We start from the raw sequence: 26,660 nt of genomic DNA on the forward strand, positions 1-26,660 counted from the left end.
AATTACTCACAAAAATAAGCAAACACAAATATCACAAGAAGCTGTTTACCAACCCATAAAAGCAGACACTGAGTGTAGTTCTGCTCCACCATATCTAGAAATCTCATGCACGTAGTCATCTTTGGCTAATGGTCCACAACCCCACTCACTCAATAATTTTGATATACAAGCCTGTTAATAAAATTTTGAGTTAATATTCAAGTAAATAAATTATAATTAGCCACACCAGGTACAAGTACGTACCTTAAGTTTAACAATGTCAGGTTCAACCTGATCATCAAATTCACCTGGATAAGCGTTGTATTCTGCAAAGAAACGATCTACTCCCCTTAACATTAGGTAATATACCAGGGGAGACTCTGGATTTTCAAGATTCATAGCTGGAAACACACACACAATATTTAGAAACTGTCATATGCATACAATTTTTTAAATAAAATTGTATGGTAAAAATATGCACACCAATGTTGTGAGCATTGTTTGTTTTAGGATCATATTCATCAGCTATGCGTGTTCCTCTCAAAAGATGAAGATTACTTGCATGTTTACAGAATGTTTTAACATCCTTCTCTGTAATTGTATCAGCTGGTTGATTCAGCTGATGTAACAGTTGCTGGACTCTTCTGAACACAACATCTGCATCTTTTGCTGCCTCGCTGTGGTACCTGCAGTAATACAGGACAACCAAAATAGTTATATTTAAACATTACACAGCCAGAGAAATTTAATTAGATAAAGTGAACAAGTAAATTCTAAAACTTTATAGGCACAGTTTTTATTTAAAAGAGAATATTTTCAAATCACTCAAAGTTACCCTTAAGTTTCCAATGAGGTGGGGTTTTTTCTAGGCTTATTTCTCAGCACAAGATGTTTGCAACTGTTTCGTTACATAGGCTGCAAAAATACCTTTAACACATGGGGAGGGCAGTGTTAAGTCCTTCAAGGTGATTAATGAATAATTTTTTTTTACAAGTGAGTTACTCAAATTGTTAACTTAGTTTTCTGTACAACCATATGTGGTTTCACTATTGCCCAATGTTGTAGCTCTCAAACTGCACAATTTAATAGAGGCAAGGTAAGGTTATGACAAATTTGGAGAAGCTTATGGGACTTCCAGGTAAGATGTACAAAAAGTTTGGGGGAAAACCTGGGATTTTTAGAATTCCAGAATTTTTTCATTGTTTTAATTAAATTTTTGTAATTTTGACTTAAGAACTGATGCTCTAACAAAGAAATTTACTTCGGCCCAGTGCTACAGAATAATACTGCACCAATAAAAAACAAATGACAGAATAACACTACGATAAAACTTACGTTGCAGAAAGTACCATTTATGACAGCAAAAGTGTGTTAACTGCATATGCCTGCAGCGAAATTGGTCAAAGGCTTTAGGACAAAAACTATGCAATACTGTGTAACAACAAACTGCTTAAATTTCTAACAGGTCAAGGTAAAATATTGCAAATGATGGTTTAAGAAGTGTTACTTTCAAAGTAAATTTCTTTTTCCATAAAATGTATTTCTCTTTTTTTTTGTTTGATACATCTCAAAGGGTAACTTATGCTGTATGGGTATTAATTTAAACCATTAACTTCTATTTTGTGTGTTTGTGCTACTTAAGTGATGTTATTGGCTGACTACATAAGTCCTCTGATCTGAATATCTGTTGTCACTGGTTGGTGAGATCATGTGACATGAGCACTATGATTAAAGCACATCATGCAGTGTAATCTCTATTTCAGTGCTTCAGAAGCTACTGTGCTATTTTGTGGAATTTGTATTTATACTTTTGTAATACGAAAATATGCAGTGTACCTTTTGCTGCACATGAAAGACCTTTCCAAAAGTCATTGTGTTTTTGCTGAGTTTTGTTTCCTAAAGTGCTGGGAAAAATATATTTCACTTAACATGGAAAAAATGTGCTTTTACCCGGGATATATATATATTCCCTTCTTTTCTGCATAGGCACCCTGTAATGCCTAAAAATTTAACCAGCAGAACTTCACATGACCTGTTGTTTATTGCTTATGCAAACAAAATATTTAAGCTGTGTAAGTAATATTGAAAAAAATCAATGTAAGTGAAAAGCTGTTCACAACAACTGGATGCTAAAACCTGCCAGATGTTTGGTTACTTTCTGAAGCTGAATGTTTAGATTTTAGCTTCTTGAAGTAAGTTTTCCTTCTGCCCTCCCAACATTTGTGACAAATTGTTGTTTACTTACACTTGCTGCAAGGCAATATAACGCTCAGTTTCGGCTGTCATGTCTGGTAATGTTCCTCGCAATGGCAGGCAGCCCTGACCCTCGTTGTCAATATAATCACGGACAGCTTTTGCCATTATCCAGAAAGGTTTGCTCTAATGAGAAAAAAAACACATTTTATTTCAAGTTACTGCACAGCAAAATAACAGTGAATTAGTGACAAATTATTTAGTAGTTTGCACAAGTATCAGAGAAGGTTACAGATGTTGCAACCTTGTTACATACTCCAAAAACAATTATCTAAAACTGCAAAACAAGAATCAGACAACCTGTGCCCAGAAAGGACATATTCCAGAAAATAATTTTGAGTTTTTGATTAGTATAAAAGAAACTTCTAATATATCTGAAATGGGTTTCTTTTGGAAGGCGGTTAAGGTATCTTTCTAGGAAGTTTAACAAAGTCCACACATCTAAACTTGCTACTAGATGATTCAAGGGTGCAGAAAATTAATCACTAACAAAATATTGCCAATACAGATCGCATGGAACTAGCTGTATTTTATTTAATAATGTAAAATAAATGTCACAGTAGCAATGGTGTAGGTATGTACTGCTACAACAGTTCCTGAAAACTGTAAAAATTACACACATTTTCCAGTCAAATAATGAATTTAGTTTCTTGGTGAGTCTTCTCCAGTGCATCACAAATATAGCTGCTAATTAGAGCGCCTTGTTGGAACTAGCATTGGCTACCACCCAAAGTCAGTGTATGCTTAAAATACAGTGAAATGTTTTTGTTACATAAAATATGCAGTACTCTTGTGAGCAAGGAGCTTCAAAATTATTTTGACCCTCCACATCAAATGAGATGGCTACTGCTTTAACAGTAATACAATTCATGTCTATTACCACTGTCCATCACAGTTTTGTTTGTCCACCTTTTTAATTGTTTTATGTCATTGAACAGTAATCATCACACTGCTGGTGGCCACAGCTGACTGATACTGATCTTCACAGCATTTCTCATGTTATTGGGCATTTGGTGGGGAGAAAAAGTGCCACACTAGGTTAGGATAGAAACATATCTTTCAATATTGCCATCTACTGAGCACCTTATCTTTAGGTACGATGAACAAACTAATCTGTACAAATGCACTGACTCTCCAGGATCAAACACTGTACAGTGGTAGTAAATAGGATCTATCTGCATCCCTGATCCCTTCAACCTTTCAATGTTCTTAATCTGTGCCCTTTCAAATATGGTAATTGTTAGCGTTCCATAATAATGCTGATCGTATCAAGCAAAATAGAATCAAAAATAAGATTTGTTTGTGGACATAAATACTGCAATAATGACTACAACAGTAAGTCAGTTGAAACAGAGTGAATACCCCACAAAGGATTAACACAGAGATTTCAACATAAAATATGACTTAACAAAGAAGAAATACTTCAAATGACTGATGAAATGGGAAGTACAAACATGTGGAGAAGGAAGGAATATGCAACAACTTAAAAATTAAATCAATAGGAAGTGCAAGAAAGATAGTGAAATAACTGCAGCAAATATGTGACAAAACAAAAAGGAATACGTAATCAAGGTAGATGGGAGGGAGTGGTGTGTCTTTCAGAGAATTTAAAAGTAAAAGCAACAACACCCACCCTTTAGCACCAACAAAATGTAATCCAACCAACCAGTTTCAATTCTTTAACTGTTATTGAAATTAGAAATTGGGTACCCATAACAATGCAGAAAAAAGTGACTCAACCACCCATCAAATATGTTCCTTTTCAGAATGGAGATGTACTCCCCTTTGTTATCCAAAATTAATTCAGTTTCATGTGAAAAAGTAACAAGTCAGTTAAAACATGACAATCAATTAGTCCAAGGTACAGATCCAAAATAAGGGTGAGAAATGTGTGCTTTATTTCATCATGTCCTAGTCCCATATGAGTATATTTCTGTGTACAGCTACGCTCACTCGTGCGGACAATTCTGTACTATATGAGACCACACTACACAGCTATCACCAGTATTAGAGGTGAGAACACAAAGCAAATTTCACCATTTAATACAGGGAAGGGAACTGGCTGATTGAAATAGTAAATGAGTACCTTTGTTGGAGGAGGAACTGTCTAATGTGTGTCAGAATATGACAAAGCTGTTGAGCATAATAAAACAAATTGGAAAGAAATATATGGGATTACTGGCTGGGGGGGGGGGGGGGGTTGGCAAGTAAAAGAATGCAGAATCAGTGAGGGTGCAAACCATACCACTGGACTTTGGGAAGAAAATCATACACATGATCTCAGGCAGCAAATGCAAAGAGAAGTGAGCATTACTGCACACTCAGCTTGACAGTTTATGCATCAAGTTGTTGACCTGAATAACGTACAGAAGGTTCTGAATTTTTTCTACCTGTGAGAAGAGATGGTTGCTAACAGGAACTTTTATGAATTGCGAATCACATGCAGTATTCTCTTCACCATAAGAATAATACGAATATAAACATTTTCCCATGTATTCTTTCGTGTTTGCTGCTATCTCATTTAAATTCTGTCTGCCTAATAAACTACGAAACTAGAGTGAGACAAAAGCAAACGCGGAAGAATATACATATCATGTTATGTTTATCTTCGTATTATTCTTATGCGTAATAGTGGTACAGTCAGAAATGAAGCACGGCAATTGACTAGATTTTTAAATCCAAGATGACTAATTCCTGTGCAGAATGTAATGTATTAAAGAGGCGTCTGCAAAGATTTTCAAACTGAGAAAATTTTTCGCTAAACTCTCGTTCAGAACATGTTCTATCATACGCAGTCTATTATTTGGTTCTTGTTGATCATTATCAAAGAAAGCAGCAGCAGCGTAAGTAACAACAAATAGCAGTCAAGGAATCCATTCCGCGAGCGGCGACAGGCCGTAAACATGTGACAAACACTGCGTGATACGGTACAGTAATGCATCTTCAGCTTAGAGTGACGTAAACACCTATAACACAGAGAACGGCACTTATTAGATCAAAGAAAAATAAGCAATCAATTCAACCAGACGAAGCACGTGAAAAAGGAAGGATACCCGTATAAATACGGACAGACGGAGCACCTGACACATGGCAATGGCTACCTGGTAAAGCTTAACTTCTAAGCTTACGACTCGAACCAAACTACTGTAGCTGTATCGTCATTCATTCGACCTAAATTGTGTCTCTCATTAAAATGGACCAACTTTGTTTCGATTTGGAGGTGTGGCCTAAAAACTTTTCTCTCCCCTTGAATTTCGAGTCTCAAATTTCAGGTGGGCTTAGATTCGGGGAAAAATTTTTTTCCTTGATTTCGAGTCTCATTTTTCAGGTGCGGCTTAGATTCGAGTAAATACGGTATACAACAAATAACTGACAACACTTGTGACCAAGTGCTACTCTTAAAGGAAAAGTTTGGCAAAGAAGAGTAAATCATGGCATGTTACATCATACCAGTTGGAAGAATGGGTGATGTGGTGGTGGTGATGTGGTGGTGGTGATGTGGTGGTGGTGATGTGGTGGTGGTGGGGTTACGAACTGCTACTGTGATTAATGAACTACTGCTTTACTTGGTAAGGTAAGCCCTGATATTGCTAGCATGCCCACAAGTCAATAGTTGACCATCCAAAACTTTGAGAGATTACTCACAAACTGACCACATAGCAATCATCCCCTTTTGAATTCTGTGCCTATCTGAAGCAACTGAGCATTACTGCTTTCTGCTGTAATAATATCCTGAGCAGAGTGTATAATGTGGTGTGGTAGGAGACTTGTCCTCTACCTTGGACAACAACACTTGTCATTAATAAATGACTCTTCTGTGAGAAAAGAAAACTCATAACATAACTGTCAGGAAGGTGGATGTTTTGTCTTTCTGTGCCAGTCTGAACCAACTGGCCATTACTGCTTTGACACTTTAGATATGTAACGTATCATATTCGATTTTAGTGTAATTTTCTTTTTATCACTTACATCCTTCCTGTTTTCTATAGTTATTTTAAATTCTTGTCTGAAAAGTTTGAAACTTTATCCAAATGGCATCTGTGATCAAGCCATTTTAACTTCTTTAAAACCAACTAACTTTAGCAATCCCAGAATTGCTGCTGTTATTTAAACATTACATTAAAATTCTTGCATCTAGCATTCTTTATTAAAGCAAAAAAGTTCTGTTACGGTGATGCACGGTAACAAATAATGATATTTTTTTAGTTGAATTGGCAAGCACCTGAGTCATGGAAGTTGCTTATCACTTCCCTACAATATTCATGAGTGTGCCCCTTAATTATTGCATCACTTCACATTCATGAAGAGTATCTACATTAGTAGATAAAATGAAAACATTCCTGCACATTGCTGAATGGTGGCTGGTTGGCTCGCTGTAATCTACATGGCTTTCCATCAGCATTTCTCAGCCTAAAGAGTCCAACACTTACATTACGGAAATTATTTTCTTAAAATGAAAATCTCTACATAATATTAATAAATCATGTATTCTGTTGAATTACACTATCAAACTACCAATGTCCTATTTAATTTTTCAAATTCAGTTTCCCCCAGTCAACATCTGTCTACTCCACATGAAGTGACAATTTATGCCGGTAAGCTCCAAGTTATTTCTGGAGTTTTTCATTGCCATAACATATGCAGAAGTGAGAACTTTTGTTTGTAACTAAACCACATATTTAACCAAAAACTGCTACTGTTTTCAGTGAGCAGCCTGTACATGACATATTTATCACACTCCATCCACAGGACAGCATTGTCACCCTACATTGACATTATATGGTCAGTAACAACTGTGATAACTCTAGCTGCCACCATACAAATAGTAAGGGTCAAAGCAAAAGCATGAGTGTCACCTACAAACACTGCTCTTATGCAGGACATTTATGGGCAGAATTATACCCTCTGCAAGAAAAGTAAACATTACTAAGAGCAAAGGTGCGTTTACACCTGTGCAATTTTCCGTGCACACCAGGTACATGTGGCCATTGCTCAAAGAGCCAAGGAGGCATATGCACTGGTACAAAGACCCAGGTGGTTCTGAAATGTGCGCACAGGCCATTGAGTGCACCTGCAGAAGTCTCCCCATCCCAGAGGGGGACACGTGCAAGAATAGTGCACCTGTCTGTAGTTATCTCTGTTTGGTGCTTTGTCTTACTACATCTCACATTACAAAATTCAGTTTTTTGCAAGCATTCAAAATAGCCTTTGTGTTAAGACTTTAACTGAGTGGTCTAATGAGAAAAATGTGTAATTTGAAGAACATTATCATGTGTTTCATGTTTTCTTTCTACTTAATGCTGCAGATTATAAAGACAGTGAAACAAAGTTACTGTCCACTGATGTCTATCATAGAACTATTACCTATGTTGTGTAAAATTAGATGTCTTTTTATGGTAATTTTATATGTGTTGCAAATAACTCAAATATCCCTGGAATTAAAATCATTTGTATGAGTAAATAAAGGCAAATTTTAACTTTAATAGAGTTTATGGAGATTCTCAATTGGTGTTTTTATGCCAGATGGGAGCGCCCATTTGAAGACTTTCACCCCATAATATGGAACCTCAGTCTGATAAGGAGATAGTGTAAATGGAAATTATTTTTCTATTTAGTATTGTGGTTGTCTACATCACAATTCAGCTAGAACGAACAACAAATATCATTTAGTTGTTAATTTACAGGGAACAAAGTGTAACATCATCTGAATGTAACACCTCTAAAGACACTATACACAAGATACATTAATTTACTTTACAAAGTATTACCCGCCAAGGTAGTCGAGAGTGCTAATGCGCTGCTTCCTGGACTCGGGTAGGCGCGCCGGCCCCGTATTGAATCCGCCTGCCGGATTAACGACGAGGGCCGGTATGCAGGCCAGCTTGGATGCGGTTTTTAGGCAGTTTTCCACATCCTGGTAGGTGAATACCGGGCTGGTCCCCAAGTTCTGCCTCAGTTCCACGACTCACAGACATTCACACTATTTCATGATTTACACTAGATGCACTTCCGTCCCGGGGGGTTGGGGGTGGCGTCAGGAAGGGCATCCGGCCACCCTCTGCAATTAACACTGCCCAATCCGTAATAAAAAAGCCGACCCCACATTAGAGTGGGACAAAGGCCCCGAGAAAGAAGAAAGAAAAGAAAGAAAGAAGACTTTACAAAGTATTCTAAATGCTTTGGTTTGCTTCATTAGTACTTTATTTACTCCAAAGACAAATCAGGAAAATGAAATATACTATGGTAATGAAAAACTGAGAGATCTGACATAATTGTTAGAACAGCAACCCTATTCGCCAGATTTAGTACCCTCTGACTTCCATCTATACCCATACTGTAAGAAATTTATGGCTGAAGCACATGGAGAGGTTATGGAAATCGAAGTGAGATTCTTTGCAATGTTTCTGGACACTCAATTCTGGAAAGGAATCCTCCATCAACATTTCACCTCACCCCTGTATTTTCTGAATTATTACATTTTCACAACTTTTATAACTTCATGATAGCAATGTACATAAGTACAGTCATATAAAATTTACAAGATATCCCCTGACTCTTACCTCATCAGCTGCTAATGTAACTCAAATATATCTCCAATTTAATAATCCTGTCAGTGATATTAAAACACACAAACACAAAATTAATGGAAAGTGCATGTTAGATTAGTGCAAGTCCCTTAAAATATCAAAATGGCTTTATAATTTACACATGTTTAAATTCTTCCCATGATAAAGCTATAGTTCCTACCACATTTCTTTATTCTTACCCTTTTCACTTCAGTTCCCAGGAAGTACACTCCTAGCTATTAAAACTGCAACTTCAGCAAGAACAGCAAATAATGAAATTTTTCTTAATGTGCATACGCAGTATAGTAACAGGAATACATGATTTGGGGGCATACAGCATGTGAAATTTAATACTGAGAAATGGCAGCAACAGTGCCTCTAACCCAGCAAGGCACCGAGTCCAACTGAGGTTGGGTGACAAATCCAGGTATGACATTCCTTACTTCTTCAACTTTATGTCACAGTTCACTCACTTGTGATGACTGCTGAGTGGTGAATGGTGGCATGCCAGTCTATCGACAATCCTTAACCAGATGAGACAAGTCTAATGAATGCACTGTCCAAATTACCAGCTATGCAACCCACTGGTGATCGTGTCATGTACTAGGGCTGTTGATAAACTACTGATATATTGATATTTTTTCCAAAAAAATATTGACATATATCAGTGATACTTCTTCACCGATATATCGATGTCAAAATTGCAATATCAACTGCCGATGTTTTTATTTTATGTAAATTTTTTTTTTTTTTTTTTTTTTTTGCAGTTTGTGATAAATATTTGAAGTTTTTCTTTTGAGACTGTAGTAGAACTTAATTTTACTTTCCCTGTATAAAGGAGTCTTATTACTTTTTGAGGTTTCACCCTGTCCAGTCGTTTACTTAGACAGTGTGAAGCACATATAGATGGCACAAAGAAGGAGTCCAATTGCACTGAGGGTTGGTGGCGCGAATGGAACAACAAGATATCCAATGTGAAGAAACAGCACACCAGTTGCATTAAAAAAACAATTTTTAATGTAACTAGTGTGCTATTTCTTCACACTGGGATTCTTCAAAAACAGTTGCTGAAACTGATGAACAAAAATCTAAATGGCAAGATTGGTCTTTGTGGTGGGCAGAGACATATGATCAGAAATGCTTATGTAATCGGTACTCAGTACTACCAACTGAAACTGCAATGTTTAACTTCACCACGCAATTCTGACACTATAACTGCTAGGTTGCTGGCTTTTGCAGAAATGAAATAACAGGGAAGTCAACATGAAGTTTTACAGACAAATCCGATATGTGACAAACCCAAACGATGGATCCATCAGACACCTTTTATTGTGCCACTTACCTGCAGTTACCATTGTTAGCAAAGTGATAATTGGCAAGTGTGAATGTGCATTGTTTTCTTTTCAATTCTTGCTCTAAGGGGATAAGCAAGCTGCTAGTTTGTTGATGTGCAGAATTTCTAATAATAAATCAATGCTTAAATATACAGCTCTAAACCTGGAACTATATTTACAATGTGCAGCTGATTTTGTTTTTCAGCTGATTTTGTTTTTGAGCGGTACATTGGTGTCTTTTTCCATCGATATATCAATAAGTTTTTTTGATATATCGAGGGCTGATAATGATATTTTTTTTAAATATCCATATATCGAATTCCCGATATTTTTAAAAATATTAACAGTCCTATTGTGTACCCAGTGATGCTTCAAACCATCATGCAAGGTGCCGGGCCTGTATTACAATGACAAATGCAACCTGGCAATGTTCATTCTCTTCGGTGGCTCCACACACGGATACATCCATTGTGATGTTGGACACAGAACTGAAACTCATCTGAATAGACAATGTGTAATTCCTGTGTCCAGTGTTGTCATATGACACTACACTCCCTGCTGCCATGAAAGCCCAAGGCATTCCTGGAACTGTGCACTGGCTGTGTTGGTACTTGTGTTCCTTCAACGAGCCTGTTCCCTGATTCAAGGTACGTGGCATAGCTTTATGATTTATAGCGAACAATATGTCATCTGGCCTCTTGGGCTTGCTTGAGGGCTCAAGATCCAGCATGACATTGAGATAGGGTTCTCCTGAACCCTTAGATTCCAAATTCGCAATATGGTCAGGGGATTCTGACCAACACAAGCAGCAATATCATGGAATGTTGAATGTCTTGATAGGTCCAATCCTGCAGCAGTCAAATTCTGACAGCTGCTGATAACATGTTTCTCCTTTTCATATGAGGCATAACATGATCTTGTAAAAAATAATCAACATTTAAATATGATTAGTGAGTGAGAAACCTACTGTGAAATCTATCCTTGCAGACAGAATGTAAATTGTATTACTCCAACCTACTGTGTGGGGTTGTGCTGAAATGGCAACCATTAGTACTCAAAATAAGTAGCACTGACATTTGTCACATGCTAATACATTGTACTGGAACTTCAACAGCCAACAGTCTAAGTTCTGCTACTAGGTGCTTGCAAGTCATTGTAAACTAAAGTATGTTTCCATTAATCAATGCTGAAACCATAACTTTAAAGCGATTACTTACAGGAATGTGAAGGAAGTATCTAGCAGCTACTACTTTATAAATTACAGGCATTTAAATTGTTTACAGTCAATGGAACATAATCTTCCTTTACTCACAGACAAAAATACTGAGAAACTGTGCAAATTATCAGTATATTATAATGAAAATAAAAACTGTCTCCTTCAAACAGTTTTATTTATTGGTCTTACCTTTGATGTTAAGTTAATGCAAGCATCATCATCAAGTATTTCTCTTACACTAGATGGTACAGCTGTTGATGTGACTGCATAATTTACAGCCTTAACTGCTTCTTCAAAATTTTCTTCCAGTTCAACATTGCCATGTTCATCACGAAACATACCTACACAGCAAAAAACCTAATTTTATGTAAATCAGAGACTAAAGATATCTAAAATCTTTTAAGAATGTCAGAATGGTTGTTACCGCAAAATATGACAATAATGTTAGATGCAGCAGAATACAGAATACTTCCATAGTTCTTAGGATAAAACAAATGATCAATCACAGCTCTTTCCAACACACATCATTATCTGAACTTGAAGTGACAGTATGAAAAAAAAATCACGACTGGCAGGTAGTATGAACCTTGTCCATTCTCTGAAAGTCCAGCATTATACTTACAAAGTTTTACACCAAATGAACTTAAGTTTTATCAAAACAAAACTTCTGATCATCATCAAGTATGTCTCTTACACTAGATGGTACAGCTGTTGTGACTGCGTAATTTACAGCCTTAACTTTGCCCCAAGTCCAAATGCTACTCTCAAAGAATTCTGTATACCTCAATACAGCAATCTTGAGGACACACTATATGGCCATGGAGGTCTGCAAATATTTTCTTCAGTACTTATTATGGTAAAGCCTTGATCAGACAATGTTGCAAAAATAAATGAGTGTCAATCAAGTACATCATATCATTTAACCTAGGAATAAGACAATTATATTTGTAATGTTTCTCCACATTTTTTCTTCATGTATGGATGGAAAGCCTCAATGCATCTTCTAAATGAGGGAACCATTTCAACCACTGTATGCTGTCAGTTTTACTCTTTTAATGCACCAGTCATATAAATAGAAGAGATAGAGAAGATCCAACGGAGAGCAGCGCGCTTCGTTACAGGATCATTTAGTAATCGCGAAAGCATTACGGAGATGATAGATAAACTCCAGTGGAAGACTCTGCAGGAGAGACACTCAGTAGCTCGGTACGGGCTTATGTTGAAGTTTCGAGAACATACCTTCACCGAGGAGTCAAGCAGTATATTGCTCCCTCCTATATTTCGCAAAGAGACTATGAGGATAAAATCAGAGAGATTAGAGCCCACACAGAGGCATACCGACAATCCTTCTTTCCACGAACAATTCGAGACTGGAATAGAAGGGAGAACCGATAGAAGTACTCAAGGTACCCTCCGCCACACACCGTCATGTGGCTTGCGGAGTATGGATGCAGATGTAGAATTACATTACTGGCCAGTTTTGGCCTTAGGCTATTATCAAACATCTGCAAGTAACACCAAAAGGACAGTAAATTAGTAAGACATTTAGTGATAACACTACACTTGATAGTTGTTCAAATTACTCACATGATATTGTTGACGTGTGTTGTATTTAAAAATGTTTGTTTCATTTTATTTGGGGACAGACATGTTCTGACACACACACACACACACACACACACACACACACACACACCAAGAACAACTTCACAAATTGTCTTGTAGGCAAAAACCTTACTAACAGGTATCTTGCAAGTCCTTGCACAGTCATTCAGCAGCATACTGTGTACTTTTCCAAACTCATTCACATACATAACTGTTACAAATCATGGGAAACATGCGTCAACCAACAGGCATTCTAAGGGTGGTCATTTTGCAGAGACAAAGTTATCACCAGAGCAAGCTGCAGTCATGCATCTCATAAAGCAGCCAATACAAATGTTAAATGAGCAAACAGACTTCGGTAATACGAGCTTTTTAAACCATTTTAATTTAGTTTACAAGTTATGTGAATTAAAAACAAGAGGGGCTGATCTTATCACCATGAAATCTGGATGGTAGTTGCAGAGCAGTATTGTCTCTGCATAACAGTGGATCTGTAATTTTCCTAATGAAGAAAATTATTGATTTTAGTACATTATTTTCAGAATACGAACACATGAGACTACTTTAGTAAAAAATATTGCCAGAAATATGTATTTTAAAACAGCAGTAACGAAGTAAATCGTTTTAGTATTTGACAACAGTATTTTTAACACTATTGATGGACTGTGATTAGATATAAGGATTGTTTTACTACAGTAGCAAGGGACAGTAAAGTTGTGCCATGGTTTATGTAGTGACAAAATGCACAGAGACTTTTTCAAGAACGGCATATAAAACAGGTCATTTAAAAAAAAGGTAATAAGACCACCTAGCATCATTGTAGCAATAACGGAAGTTTAATTACGCCTAAAAATGTTGTCAAAGTCCATCATGTAAGAAGTTTAATAAGAATTAATGACAGGTACGCACGACTGTGATCACATGACTGCAGCTCCCCCAGGCAATAACTTTGTCTCTGCAAAATGACAATTGTTAGCATGCTCTTTGGTTGAGGGATATTTCCAAAGATATGTAACAGTTATATGTATGTATGAGAGTGGAAAAGTACATAGCATGCTACTAAATGAATGTGCAAGGTCTGACAGGCTATCTGTCTGTAAGGTTTTTGCCTATGTGACATTTTGTGAAAGTTGTTTTTGTAAGCTGATTAATATGTTCAAGACTATATTTGTAACGTTCGACATTTTTGTGTGTGAGAACGTGTCTGTCCCCACATAACACGAAACAAATAATTTTAAATATGAAATCAAATTCCAGGGAAAAGATATATTGCTACTCACCATAAAGATGACACATTGAGTTGCAGACAGGCACAACGAAAAGACACATACACACAGCATCTGACCAAAGCCTTCTTCAGTAAAGGAAATGCACACATTCATTTGCACATGCAAACACACCTCACACACATGACCACCGCTGTCTCCAGCTCAGACCAGAATGCATCTGTCACATAGCATGGAAGCAGCAATCTATGAGGGGTGGGGAGAGAATAGCATGGTATGGGTGGGGGAGGGGAATAGTGCTGTCTGGCAGAGAGTACATGGACTAGACTGCCAACAGGCACAGTGTTGGGCGGCTGTGGAGCAGGGAGGTGGGGAGAGGGATGGGGGAACAGGGAGTGAAAAATGAGAGAAGCGGAGAAGGGGAAACACATGCAGGTGTGTAGGTAGAGGAAGCTGCACACAGAGGGTGGGAGATGAGAATAGGAAGGAGGTGACAACAGAGGAGGTGGAGGGTGTGGGGAAAATAGGTTACCACAAAATGGATCCAGGATAGTTTCTGCAGCAGAAAATATATTGTAAGGATAACTCCTATCTGCGCAGTTCAGAAAAGCTGGTGGCGAAGCAGCCACTGAAATTGAGCATGTTGTGTTGAGCTGCATATTATGCCAGACAATAGTCTACTTTGCTCTTGGCCACAGTTTGGCAGTGGCCATTCATCCTGGTGGACAGCTGGTTGATGGTCATACTAATATAAATCGCTGTGCAATGACTGCAGCTGAGCTGATGTATGACATGAGTGCTTTCAGAGGGGGTCAGGCCAATGATGGGGCAGGATAAGCCTGTGACAGGACTGGAATAGAAAGTGCTGGACTGGTCATGTCTTGCACCTGAAACTTTCATAGGGATATGATCCCTGTGGCAATGGGTTGGGATTGGGAATGGCATAGGGACGAACTAGGATGATTTGGAGGATGAGTGAGCAACTGACCACAACTACAGGAGAGGTGGGAAGTATCTTGGGTAAGATGTTCCTCATTTTGGGGCACAATGATAGGTAATCAAAGCCCTGATGAAGAATGTGGTTCAGCTGATCCAGTCCAGGCTGGCATTGGATGACGAAAGGCTCTGTAGCTGGTTCTTGGGGGTGGTTCAAGGATTGGGCAATTGTGGGGAAATGGCACAGGAGATCTGTTTGTGGACTAAATCTGGGGGAATGGGTTGAAATCAGACCAAGTCGTTGGGGCAGGGGTGTACGGGGTTCAGCCAAGACTGGAGAGCATCATCTCTCCAGGAAAACTGGCCTTGGTATTCCAAGCTGGAATTACTGCAATCAGGGCATGTGTGGAGGAGAATAGGCATATGCGCTACAAGGACCGTAGCATCTACATCTATTCAGGCAGCCCTGAAATCACTGTCAGCACCTGCAACGAGATCTAAGATTGTTGCAGAATGTCACAGGGCTCTGGTGGAGCTAGGGAGAAGCAATAGGATACTGTGGGTCCCTGGCCACTGAGGGATCTGTGGCAATGAACAAACCGACAGACTGGCCAGGATGGGGGCAACGACTCCATTTATTGGACTGGAACCTGTCCTGACAATCACCAAGGCTGTGATAAACTAGAACTACGGAACTGGCTTAGGAAACAGCACGAAGAATATTGGATCAAGGTCCATAAACAAAGACATGGTAAGGCAATTATACCCAAGCCATGCTTTTAAAGAAGCTCTGTAATCCTGGGATTGAACAGGAAAGAGATCAAACTCATGACTGGTCATGGGAATTTCAAAAAACACCTACACACAATGGGTATAGCGGAAGAAGACCCTAAACGTAGGATCTGTGATGAGGGTGAAGAAATTGCATCACACTTAATCTTCGAATGCATGGCATTGGAGAGCAAAAGATACAGAATCTTCGGGACAACTAGACCTGAAGAAATTGTGTCTAACAAAAAACTGGTAAAGGGACTCGTTGAACTAATCAAGGGCATTAGTCGAATTTACTGGATGTGCAGGGAGCAATACCACACAATAAACCCGATTTCGGTGCAGGCAGTGGCGGGTCAGACCTAAGCTGTTTAAGCTTACCTGTCAAAATCAAATCTGGAGGATAGTACCTGTCTGTGAAGGTCTTGGTGAGAACCTCAGTATACTGGACACGGGAGTTCTTGCCACTGCAAATATGATGTCCTCGGGTGGCCAGGCTGTATGACAGGGATTTATTGGTGTAGAAGAGACGTCAGCTGTCAATATGCAAGTACTGTTTATGGTTGGTGGGTTTACTGTAGACAGAGGTGTGGATGGATCCATCAGAGAGGAGGGTCAACGTTCAGGAAGGTGGTATGCTGGGATGAAGAGGACCAGGTGAAGTGGATGGGAGAGGTGTTGAAGTTGTGAAGGAATGAGGACACAGGGTGTCTTGGCCCCGAGTCCAGATCATGAAGATATCAATGAATCTGAACGGTACTAGGGTTTTGGTATTTTGAGAGGTTAGGAAGGTCTTGTCTCCCATAAACACGTCGGCATAAGAGGGGGCCATACAGGTAACCATGGGTGTGGCGCAGATTGGTAACCATGAGTGTGGCGCAGATTTGTTTGTATACTTTCCCCTCAAAGTAGTTGAGTTGTGAGTTAGGGTAAGGCACATCAGGAATGAGGTTGTGGGTTTGGAGTCTGAAGGGCAATAGGAAAGGTAATGCCCAATAGTGGTAAGACCATGGGCATGAGGGATGTAGGTGTATAGAGAAGTGGCGTCAACAGTGACAATTGGAGATCCACGAGGTAAAGAGGTAAGGATGGTGGAGATCCGGTGAATGAAGTAGTTTGAAGTAGTTGGTATCTCTGACATGGGAGGCTAGATAACAGGCAATTGGAGCTATTGGTCAATGAGGGGCGAAATTCTTTCATTTGGGGCACAATAACCAGTTACAATGGGGCATCCAGGATTGTCGAGCTCATGGATTTTGCGGAGCATGTACAAGGTTGGTGTGTGGACTGTCATCAGGATGAGAAGGGAAATGGATTCAGGAGAAAGGTTCTGAAAAGGGTGTGAGGCTTTAAGCAGGGATTGGAAGTTATGTTGGACTTCTGGGATAAGATCAGTCTGGCAAAGTTTCGATGAAGAAGTCAAGTGACTGGCAGAGGCCTTCTGCCAGGTAGTCACTGCAGTTCATAACAACAGTAGTGATGCATTTGTCTGCAAGGTAGGATTATTAGGTCAGGATTTGTTTTGAGTTTTGTATGGCTGTCCTTTCTTCTGCTGAATGCTTTGTATTCTGGTGAAGGGGCCTGAGGAAAGGTAGTGAGGCCAAGCTGGAGCTAAGGAATTCCTAGAAGTTGACCAGGGGATGGTTAGGTGGGGGGGGGGGGGGGGGAGGAGGATCACAGTTGGTTGGTGGTATGAACTGGGAGGGGCAATGTTCACTGTTCAGGTTAGGCTGACTTTCATTGGTAGGGTTGGTGGCAAAGCAGTTTTTCTATTGTAGAGATTGAGAAAAGCAGAGTATGTCTTTGTTAAATCCAACGTTGTTAAATTTGGATGTAGGGCTATAGGTGAGGCCTTTGAATAGGACAAACTTCTCTGGGGCTGAGGGTTTTAGTGGAAAGGTTAACAACAGTCTCACGGGAATTTGGTGGAGTGTTGGTAGGGAGTTTTGCGGGATGTGGCAAGTTTTAAAGGTAAGCTAGGAAGTTTGCGGATGCTATTAGGAGGAACACTGTGGGTAAGATAAGGTTTGGATAGCTGTGCCCCAATGTAGCAGTAGACTGGTTGGAAACTTATGGAGATGGTGTCCAGAATGCTCCTCCAGCTGTAGAGCAAAGGACTCAATGGGAGCAAAGGACTCAATTTCAGAGATGTGATATGTGTGGCACGGACTGCACAGTAACAGTATCTTGCGGAGGGAGCAGAGGTGGTTCTGGGATGCCTGTGCTATGGAGATGGGTGTTTTTGCAATACCAGGTTTGTGAGGACTAGGGACTGGAGGAATCTGAGAATGTGAATGTCACTGTTCAAAGGAGAGGTGAGATCAAGAGCAAGGAATCTTGGTAGTTAAGCTGTTGCCAAGGATTCCATGATTTAGGCAGCATTTAAGAACCAGGATGTGGGACTACGTTTTAGCCAGGGAAATGGATACCTTTCTGAACTGGTGCAGAAAGATGGAACATGGGTCCATTGTGACAGAAATGGTATAGGGGAAGTGGGAATGACGCTGAAATGGATAAATTAAGGTGTAAGTGGTTGTGAGGGTAGCTGGATAACAGGAAAAAAATTGCATATACACACACAAAAATCTCCACAAATACATAAAAATAAGCACAAATGACTGAAACTACATATGAACATCTTAAAAACATACAGAGATGAGGGAGAAAAGGATTGGATGAGGGATGGGAGTATGCATGTATTGGGATAAGGGTGGAGAGGAGGAAGGGGGATTCATTAGATCGAGGATCACAAGTTTGCGTGGAAAATAAAATGGTAAAATATGCGAAGATCAGGGAGGAAGTGGAATCAATAGCAATAAATACAATTATCAGTAGGAAGGATTGTTGTTGTTGTTGTTGTTGTGGTCTTCAGTCCTGAGACTGGTTTGATGCAGCTCTCCATGCTACTCTATCCTGTGCAAGCTTTTTCATCTCCCAGTACCTACTGCAACCTACATCCTTCTGAATCTGTTTAGTGTATTCATCTCTTCGTCTCCCTCTACGATTTTTACCCTCCACGCTGCCCTCCAATACTAAATTGGTGATCCCTTGCTGCCTCAGAACATGTCCTACCAACCGATCCCTTCTTCTGGTCAAGTTGTGCCACAAACTTCTCTTCTCCCCAATCCTATTCAATACTTCCTCATTAGTTATGTGATCTACCCATCTAATCTTCAGCATTCTTCTGTAGCACCACATTTCGAAAGCTTCTATTCTCTTCTTGTCCAAACTATTTATCATCCATGTTTCACTTCCATACATGGCTACACTCCATACGAATACTTTCAGAAATGACTTCCTGACACTTAAATCAATACTGGATGTTAACAAATTTCTCTTCTTCAGAAACGCTTTCCTTGCCATTGCCAGCCTACATTTTATATCCTCTCTACTTCGACCATCATCAGTTATTTTGCTCCCCAAATAGCAAAACTCCTTTACTACTTTAAGTGCCTCATTTCCTAATCTAATTCCCTCAGCATCACCCGACTTGATTTGACTACATTCCATTATCCTTGTTTTGCTTTTGTTGATGTTCATCTTATATCCTCCTTTCAAGACACTGTCCATTCCATTCAACTGCTCTTCCAAGCCCTTTGCTGTCTCTGACAGAATTACAATGTCATCGGCGAACCTCAAAGTTTTTATTTCTTCTCCATGAATTTTAATACCTACTCCGAATTTTTCTTTTGTTTCCTTTACTGCTTGCTCAATATACAGATTGAACAACATCGGGGAGAGGCTACAACCCTGTCTCACTCCTTTCCCAACCACTGCTTCCCTTTCATGCCCCTCGACTCTTATAACTGCCATCTGGTTTCTGTACAAATTGTAAATAGCCTCTCGCTCCCTGTATTTTACCCCTGCCACCTTTAGAATTTGAAAGAGAGTATTCCAGTCAACATTGTCAAAAGCTTTCTCTAAGTCTACAAATGCTAGAAACGTAGGTTTGCCTTTCCTTAATCTTTCTTCTAAGATAAGTCGTAAGGTCAGTATTGCCTCACGTGTTCCAGTGTTTCTACAGAATCCAAACTGATCTTCCTCGAGGTTGGCTTCTACTAGTTTTTTCATTCGTCTGTAAAGAATTCATGTTAGTATTTTGCAGCTGTGACTTATTAAGCTGATAGTTCGGTAATTTTCACAGCTGTCAACACCTGCTTTCTTTGGGATTGGAATTATTATATTCTTCTTGAAGTCTGAGGGTATTTCGCCTGTTTCATACATCTTGCTCACCAGATGGTAGAGTTTTGTCAGGACTGGCTCTCCCACGGCCGTCAGTAGTTCCAATGGAATATTGTCTACTCCGGGGGCCTTGTTTCGACTCAGGTCTTTCAGTGCTCTGTCAAACTCTTCACGCAGTATCATATCTCCCATTTCATCTTCATCTACATCCTCTTCCATTTCCATAATATTGTCCTCAAGTACATCGCCCTTGTATAGACCCTCTACATACTCCTTCCACCTTTCTGCCTTCCCTTCTTTGCTTAGAACTGGGTTTCCATCTGAGCTCTTGATATTCATACAAGTCGTTCTCTTATCTCCAAAGGTCTCTTTAATTTTCCTGTAGGCGGTATCTATCTTACCCCTAGTGAGATAGGCCTCTACATCCTTACATTTGTCCTCTAGCCATCCCTGCCTAGCCATTTTGCACTTCCTGTCGATCTCATTTTTGAGACGTTTGTATTCCTTTTTGCCTGTTTCACTTACTGCATTTTTATATTTTCTCCTTTCATCAATTAAATTCAATGTTTCTTCTGTTACACAAGGATTTCTACTAGCCCTCGTCTTTTTACCTACTTGATCCTCTGCTGCCTTCACTACTTCATCCCTCAAAGCTACCCATTCTTCTTCTACTGTATTTATTTCCCCAATTCCTGTCAATTGCTCCCTTATGCTCTCCCTGAATCTCTGTACAACCTCTGGTTCTTTTAGTTTATCCAGGTCCCATCTCCTTAAATTCCCACCTTTTTGCAGTTTCTTCAGTTTTAATCTACAGGTCATAACCAATAGATTGTGGTCAGAGTCCACATCTGCCCCTGGAAATGTCTTACAATTTAAAACCTGGTTCCTAAATCTCTGTCTTACCATTATATAAATCTATCTGATACCTTTTAGTATCTCCAGGGTTCTTCCATGTATACAACCATCTTTCATGATTCTTAAACCAAGTGTTAGTTATGATTATGTTGTGCTCTGTGCAAAATTCTACCAGGCGGCTTCCTCTTTCATTTCTGTCCCCCAATCCATATTCACCTACTATGTTTCCTTCTCTCCCTTTTCCTACACTCGAATTCCAGTCACCCATGACTATTAAATTTTCGTCTCCCTTCACAATCTGAATAATTTCTTTTATTTCATCATACATTTCTTCAATTTCTTCGTCATCTGCAGAGCTAGTTGGCATATAAACTTGTACTACTGTAGTAGGTGTGGGCTTCGTATCTATCTTGGCCACAATAATGCGTTCACTATGCTGTTTGTAGTAGCTTACCCGCATTCCTATTTTCCTATTCATTATTAAACCTACTCCTGCATTACCCCTATTTGATTTTGTGTTTATAACCCTGTAGTCACCTGACCAGAAGTCTTGTTCCTCCTTCCACCGAACTTCACTAATTCCCACTACATCTAACTTCAACCTATCCATTTCCCTTTTTAAATTTTCTAACCTACCTGCCCGATTAAGGGATCTGACATTCCACGCTCCGATCCGTAGAACGCCAGTTTTCTTTCTCCTGATAACGACATCCTCTTGAGTAGTCCCCGCCCGGAGATCCGAATGGGGGACTATTTTACCTCCGGAATATTTTACCCAAGAGGACGCCATCATCATGTAATCATACAGTAAAGCTGCATGCCCTCGGGAAAAATTATGGCTGTAGTTTCCCCTTGCTTTCAGCCGTTCGCAGTACCAGCACAGCAAGGCCGTTTTGGTTATTGTTACAAGGCCAGATCAGTCAATCATCCAGACTGTTGCCCTTGCAACTACTGAAAAGGCTGCTGCCCCTCTTCAGGAACCACACGTTTGTCTGGCCTCTCAACAGATACCCCTCCGTTGTGGTTGCACCTACGGTACGGCTATCTGTATCACTGAGGCACGCAAGCCTCCCCACCAACGGCAAGGTCCATGGTTCATGGGGGGGGGATTAGGTGCATCAAATGCTGCATCAACAAGCTGCGCAGTCACGTAGCCATGTGTTGTCCACAGATGAGATTGTTCATTCAGTGTTGGTCAGAAGTGTGAGTGGTTTGGAGGGTGGAGAATTAACACAGGAAAGAAGAGACAGAATATACACCAAGGAGAGTAATCCCACAGAGAATTGTAACAAGCAACTCAATGTGTCATCTTTACAGTGAGTAGCAATCTATCTCCTCATCAAAATGTGCAATGTAATGTTGTCACTTACATATATCTTACCTAGCTCTGTAACGTGCCAACTGAAGACGATGGAGAAGCCAGATCACTATACATGAGAGCCCCCCTGTGGTAGGTGGAACGGAGGACTGCCTCTCATCATCTGCAGCAAGCTATCAAAGGGCCTGGAGTCACTGTTGCAGTGGCTCTCTGGACAATGGGACGTCTGGCCGAGGTGGCAAAGGCACCCTGAATCCAACCCAGAGTCCACCCAAAAAATGCACACCCGCATTAAACAGTGTTGCTTCATCTTCAGGCTCACTCGGGTCATGTTAAGAGAAGGAGCGTTCTATGAGGACGCCTATGCGATAATTCTGCCGATCTATGGCGATGATGAGCATTGACCTATAAGAACCTAAAAAGAGCTGCAGAGTCTGATTTATGTGACCCCATGGCTTTTGGCATCTGACTTTAAAAAGTGCGAACAAAATGTTCTGCTGTGCCATTACCAGTGGGATGAATGGGTAAGATCGTTAAATGCTTAAGGCCATTGTGAGTATAGAATTGCTAGAACTCTAATGTATTGTAATGAGGTCCAGAACCATGGTGTGGGGTGTTCCCTTGGCAGCAAGAATGTTTTCGAAGACCCACACTATCAATAATGTCATCTGCTGCAACCTGACAACATAATGAAAATGAGTCCACCACAATAAACAGATGTGCAGGCGCACAGTGACTGACTGCTCATGTGACATCATCATCCAAGAGCGACCAGTAGACATTCAGTTGGTCCCACAGTGGAAATGGTGGAGTAGCTGCAAAACCCATTTCTGCTGGGATGGTGGCACCACCACCCCAGCAGTTGTCATCTGTTTGTGTTAGTAGCAGGATGCATTGATGCATTTGAAATTGATGTTATGGGACGAAGATGCAGTGTAGGCTTGGTGGTACTGTTGCCACCGACAACCTGATCAACCATCCTGTGTGGATATGCTGAAGAAGTGTATCACACCTAGATGCTGCTGGAACATCTCTAGAATTGACTGGAAATGTTCCGAGAACTGCTCTATTCGGGTGTTCATCTGAAAACAGACTGTTTCCTGCCTGTAGAAAAATGGGTCTGGGCCCATGAGAAGTCAAAACAAGGTGTCCACATTTGAATGTTGAGTGGATGGAGGGTAGTGTATTGTATTGAATACTGATAGTTTGATAAATATTAGACTGATCAATTCAGAAAATGGGCAGTGCAGTCTGGAAGCTGAGCCTTGGCCCCAAACAGTAATAATAATGGTTACGATTCTTAATTAAATGGAACTTCTAGCCATTAAGACGTGAAATTTATGCACACTGAAAATAATAGCCAACACCTCCTTTCCAATTTGAGATTAATGGTTCTGGGCCTGATTTAATGTTTTGGACTTCAATGCAATAATGTTGTTGTTGGCAAGATTATGAGGACGGTCCCAATGCCAAAGCAATGACGCATCCACAGACAGAATAATAAATGAGGCTTGTATGTAATTACACAGGGTGCAGGATGAAGGTTTGATTTCAAGGTTTCAAATGCCTTCTGAAAATTGTCAAACCAAATAAATGGAATTCCCATATTGGCATAACCAATTCAATGAGTAGGCGATAGAAGTCGCGCATGGGGTGGACTGGGCACAATAGTTATCCTTGCTAAAAACAGGGAGATCTTTTACTGACTGGTATTTTGTGGTTTAGGTATTGTTTATATGGACTGCAGGTTCTCTTTACTGAAACTGTATCTCAGGTACTTAACAGAAATGTTATTTGTTAGTATGTCCTGTTATCAAAATGCCATCTAGACTACATAGTAGGGGACATCTTTAATAGCCTGTTCTAAAAATCTTTGAAATACAGCCGGTGTATTAGCGAGTTTATGGTAATTGATCATACTGATCAGTGTTTGCATTAACAGTTACTGTTCAGAGATCTTTCACTCCAAATTCAGTATATATCAATGTGAATAAATGTTTATTTTTGAAATTTACGGATGTTGTGCACACCCTACTTCATAGTAAATTGAGGTTTGTGATTTAACAAAAAAACTATCAGTTCAGATCGCACACACGGATCAATGGACTGAGTTCTCTCTTTATAACACACTAGTATCCCTGTGCTAGGCAGCAGCTGGTGAAAGTGCCTGTTGCACTTACAACACTTCCGAGCATCGACTCCACATGGGCATACATAAAACTTATTTTTATTTATTTTGTAACTCCACATGTCATCAATGGGCATACACATGATACATTTTTATTTATTTTGTAACTAGGTTCCTTCTCTAATGTTATTTAAGGTGATTCCTGGCCTACTTTATTAATTTCAAAGACGTTACTGGTCTGAAGGTGGTTTAAGTATGACAGGAACCGGTTACCATACCATTAAAATAAACACCATTTGCAATCTGGACTGATTAGCTTTTAAATACAAGTTTACTGACATTTAAGAGTTCTAAAATTATTAGTCTGTGATTTAGTTACTGTAGCATATATAATAACTGACATTTTGTGTTACATTTAGTCTTCCCTTTCGACAGGCATCTGTATTATCTGCATTTAGCATAAATAAATGCTATTTTCGAGTTTTTTAGTGACAATAACCTCATAAAAAGTTTCAGGAAATTAGTAACTTTTATGCCAGTTTTGTCCGTTCCCTTAAAAGAAATCTCATTTTGCCTGCTAGTTCTTAAAAGGAAACAGTAACAATACTAGCTTAACAGATAAAGAGAATAACAGAGAATCAGCGGGCTTATTTTAATCTTATTTGTTTACAGTTCTGCAAAACGCTGCACCATCCACAGAGCAGCACCATCACTAAAGTTGATTTTGAATGTGGGATGAGTCAGACGATGTTCCTAAGGTCCACGTGTAACTATGTAGGCTTCCGCGGCTGGTGTCATGATGACTAAAATTTTTCTGAGTGTTGTACCATGTCATTGTACAAAATACTTTAATCATAAACTTGAAACCAACATTTCGATCGTATTATAACAGCCTTCTTCAGGGCAGTCTTCGTTCGTTTTAAGTTTGTACCTAAAGTATTTTATACTATGTTATAGTAAAAAAAATTGATAAATTGTAGAAGTGACATTTTGTAACACGTGAAGCTGCTGTATAATTTAATTTTAACTGCATTAACGGTTTCAGTCGGTGACCATTTTCCAGTATCTGTAAAACATTATGGTTACACGACTATTTTCATGAAAAAAGGATGTATGAAAACTATAGTAAAATACAAGCAATAACCTACAAAGTCTTGTTAATAGTGAATGTTACATCATAAAACAAATGTCAAAATATAATATTTATAAATTATATTTTCTGTCTTGCAAAATTAGATGCATAGAGTGTCAATTACACAGTTATCCAAAGAATATACAAAATATAATGGCTAAGATTTGTCATTACGACTAGTATTATCTCTGCAAAAAAAAGAATCACAAAAAATTTCACTATATATTATAGTCCGAATGATTTGATTGTCTCAAGTGGCAATGAGAGTAAATAATACTGACTATGAACTAATAAACTACTACTGGCAGTACTTGTACTACAGCAGCTAATGTCACTAATAGTGCTTATAGCAACAATAAGAATACCAACAATAATGATAGTGGCAGGTATAAAAATAATTTATAGGTGCACAAAGATACAGGTTTTCTGATATAGTGAGTTCTGGGCAAATGAAATTTAATGACACTGCACCAGCTAAGAAAATTGGGAAATGAGGAAGATCAGGCTAGAAAGAAGGATGTACAAGGTGACAACTGTGTACAGGGACAATGGTAATCCTTAATATTGCTTGAGTAGATATGTCATTAACTATCTGCTGAAACATCTTTTTTTTTTGGGGGGGGGGGGGGGGGGGGGAATCCCCTCTCACATGAGATCCATCTCCCTCTCTGCTTTGTGGAGAGCGGCAGCTCGTCTGCTAAATACTTTCCATCCCTTAAATGTGTCACAAGTATTGATCTGTTGCTTTTGTTGGTGTAACAATGTTCTTTATATCATGTTGTTGCTTTTTTTAACCAGCCTGCCCATGTAAAATTTATTGCAATCATTGCATTGTATTTCATTTAAGCTCAACTGGTGGTAGTGGAGTATTGGGTCAGCTTTATATCCTACATGGATGGCATTGTACTGCCAGCCCAAAAACCAATTTTTGTTACAGTTTTTACTTACTTATTTTTTTTTTAATATATAGATAATTTTGTCAGATATTTGTCCAAAATATGATAAGATTGCATATCTTGGTTTATGTTTTTCCTCTTCATTTATTAAGGTTGTTTCTCCTACTTACCTTATCTCCACAGATTTTATTAACTAATGAAAGATTGTATCTTTTTATAGGGCTGTGTGTGTCAATGTATTTATCTGTATTTCAACGTTCTTA

General features: G+C 39.2%; 1 protein-coding gene across 1 annotated transcript in view; it reads right to left on the minus strand.

Annotated features, from left to right (window-relative positions):
* LOC124712018 (NEDD8-activating enzyme E1 regulatory subunit) overlaps positions 1 to 26,660 on the minus strand; it is a 43,221-nt gene that overhangs the window by 209 nt on the left and 16,352 nt on the right. Inside the window, exons 5-9 of the mRNA XM_047242312.1 lie at positions 11,538 to 11,689; positions 2,225 to 2,358; positions 463 to 665; positions 244 to 380; positions 54 to 171 (exon numbers count right to left, since the gene is read on the minus strand). Coding sequence (XP_047098268.1) covers positions 54 to 171; positions 244 to 380; positions 463 to 665; positions 2,225 to 2,358; positions 11,538 to 11,689 — 744 coding nt within the window. The remainder of the gene's footprint in view (positions 1 to 53; positions 172 to 243; positions 381 to 462; positions 666 to 2,224; positions 2,359 to 11,537; positions 11,690 to 26,660) is intronic.

Source organism: Schistocerca piceifrons, chromosome 1, assembly GCF_021461385.2.
Source record: "Schistocerca piceifrons isolate TAMUIC-IGC-003096 chromosome 1, iqSchPice1.1, whole genome shotgun sequence".
NCBI classification, from domain to species: domain Eukaryota; kingdom Metazoa; phylum Arthropoda; class Insecta; order Orthoptera; family Acrididae; genus Schistocerca; species Schistocerca piceifrons.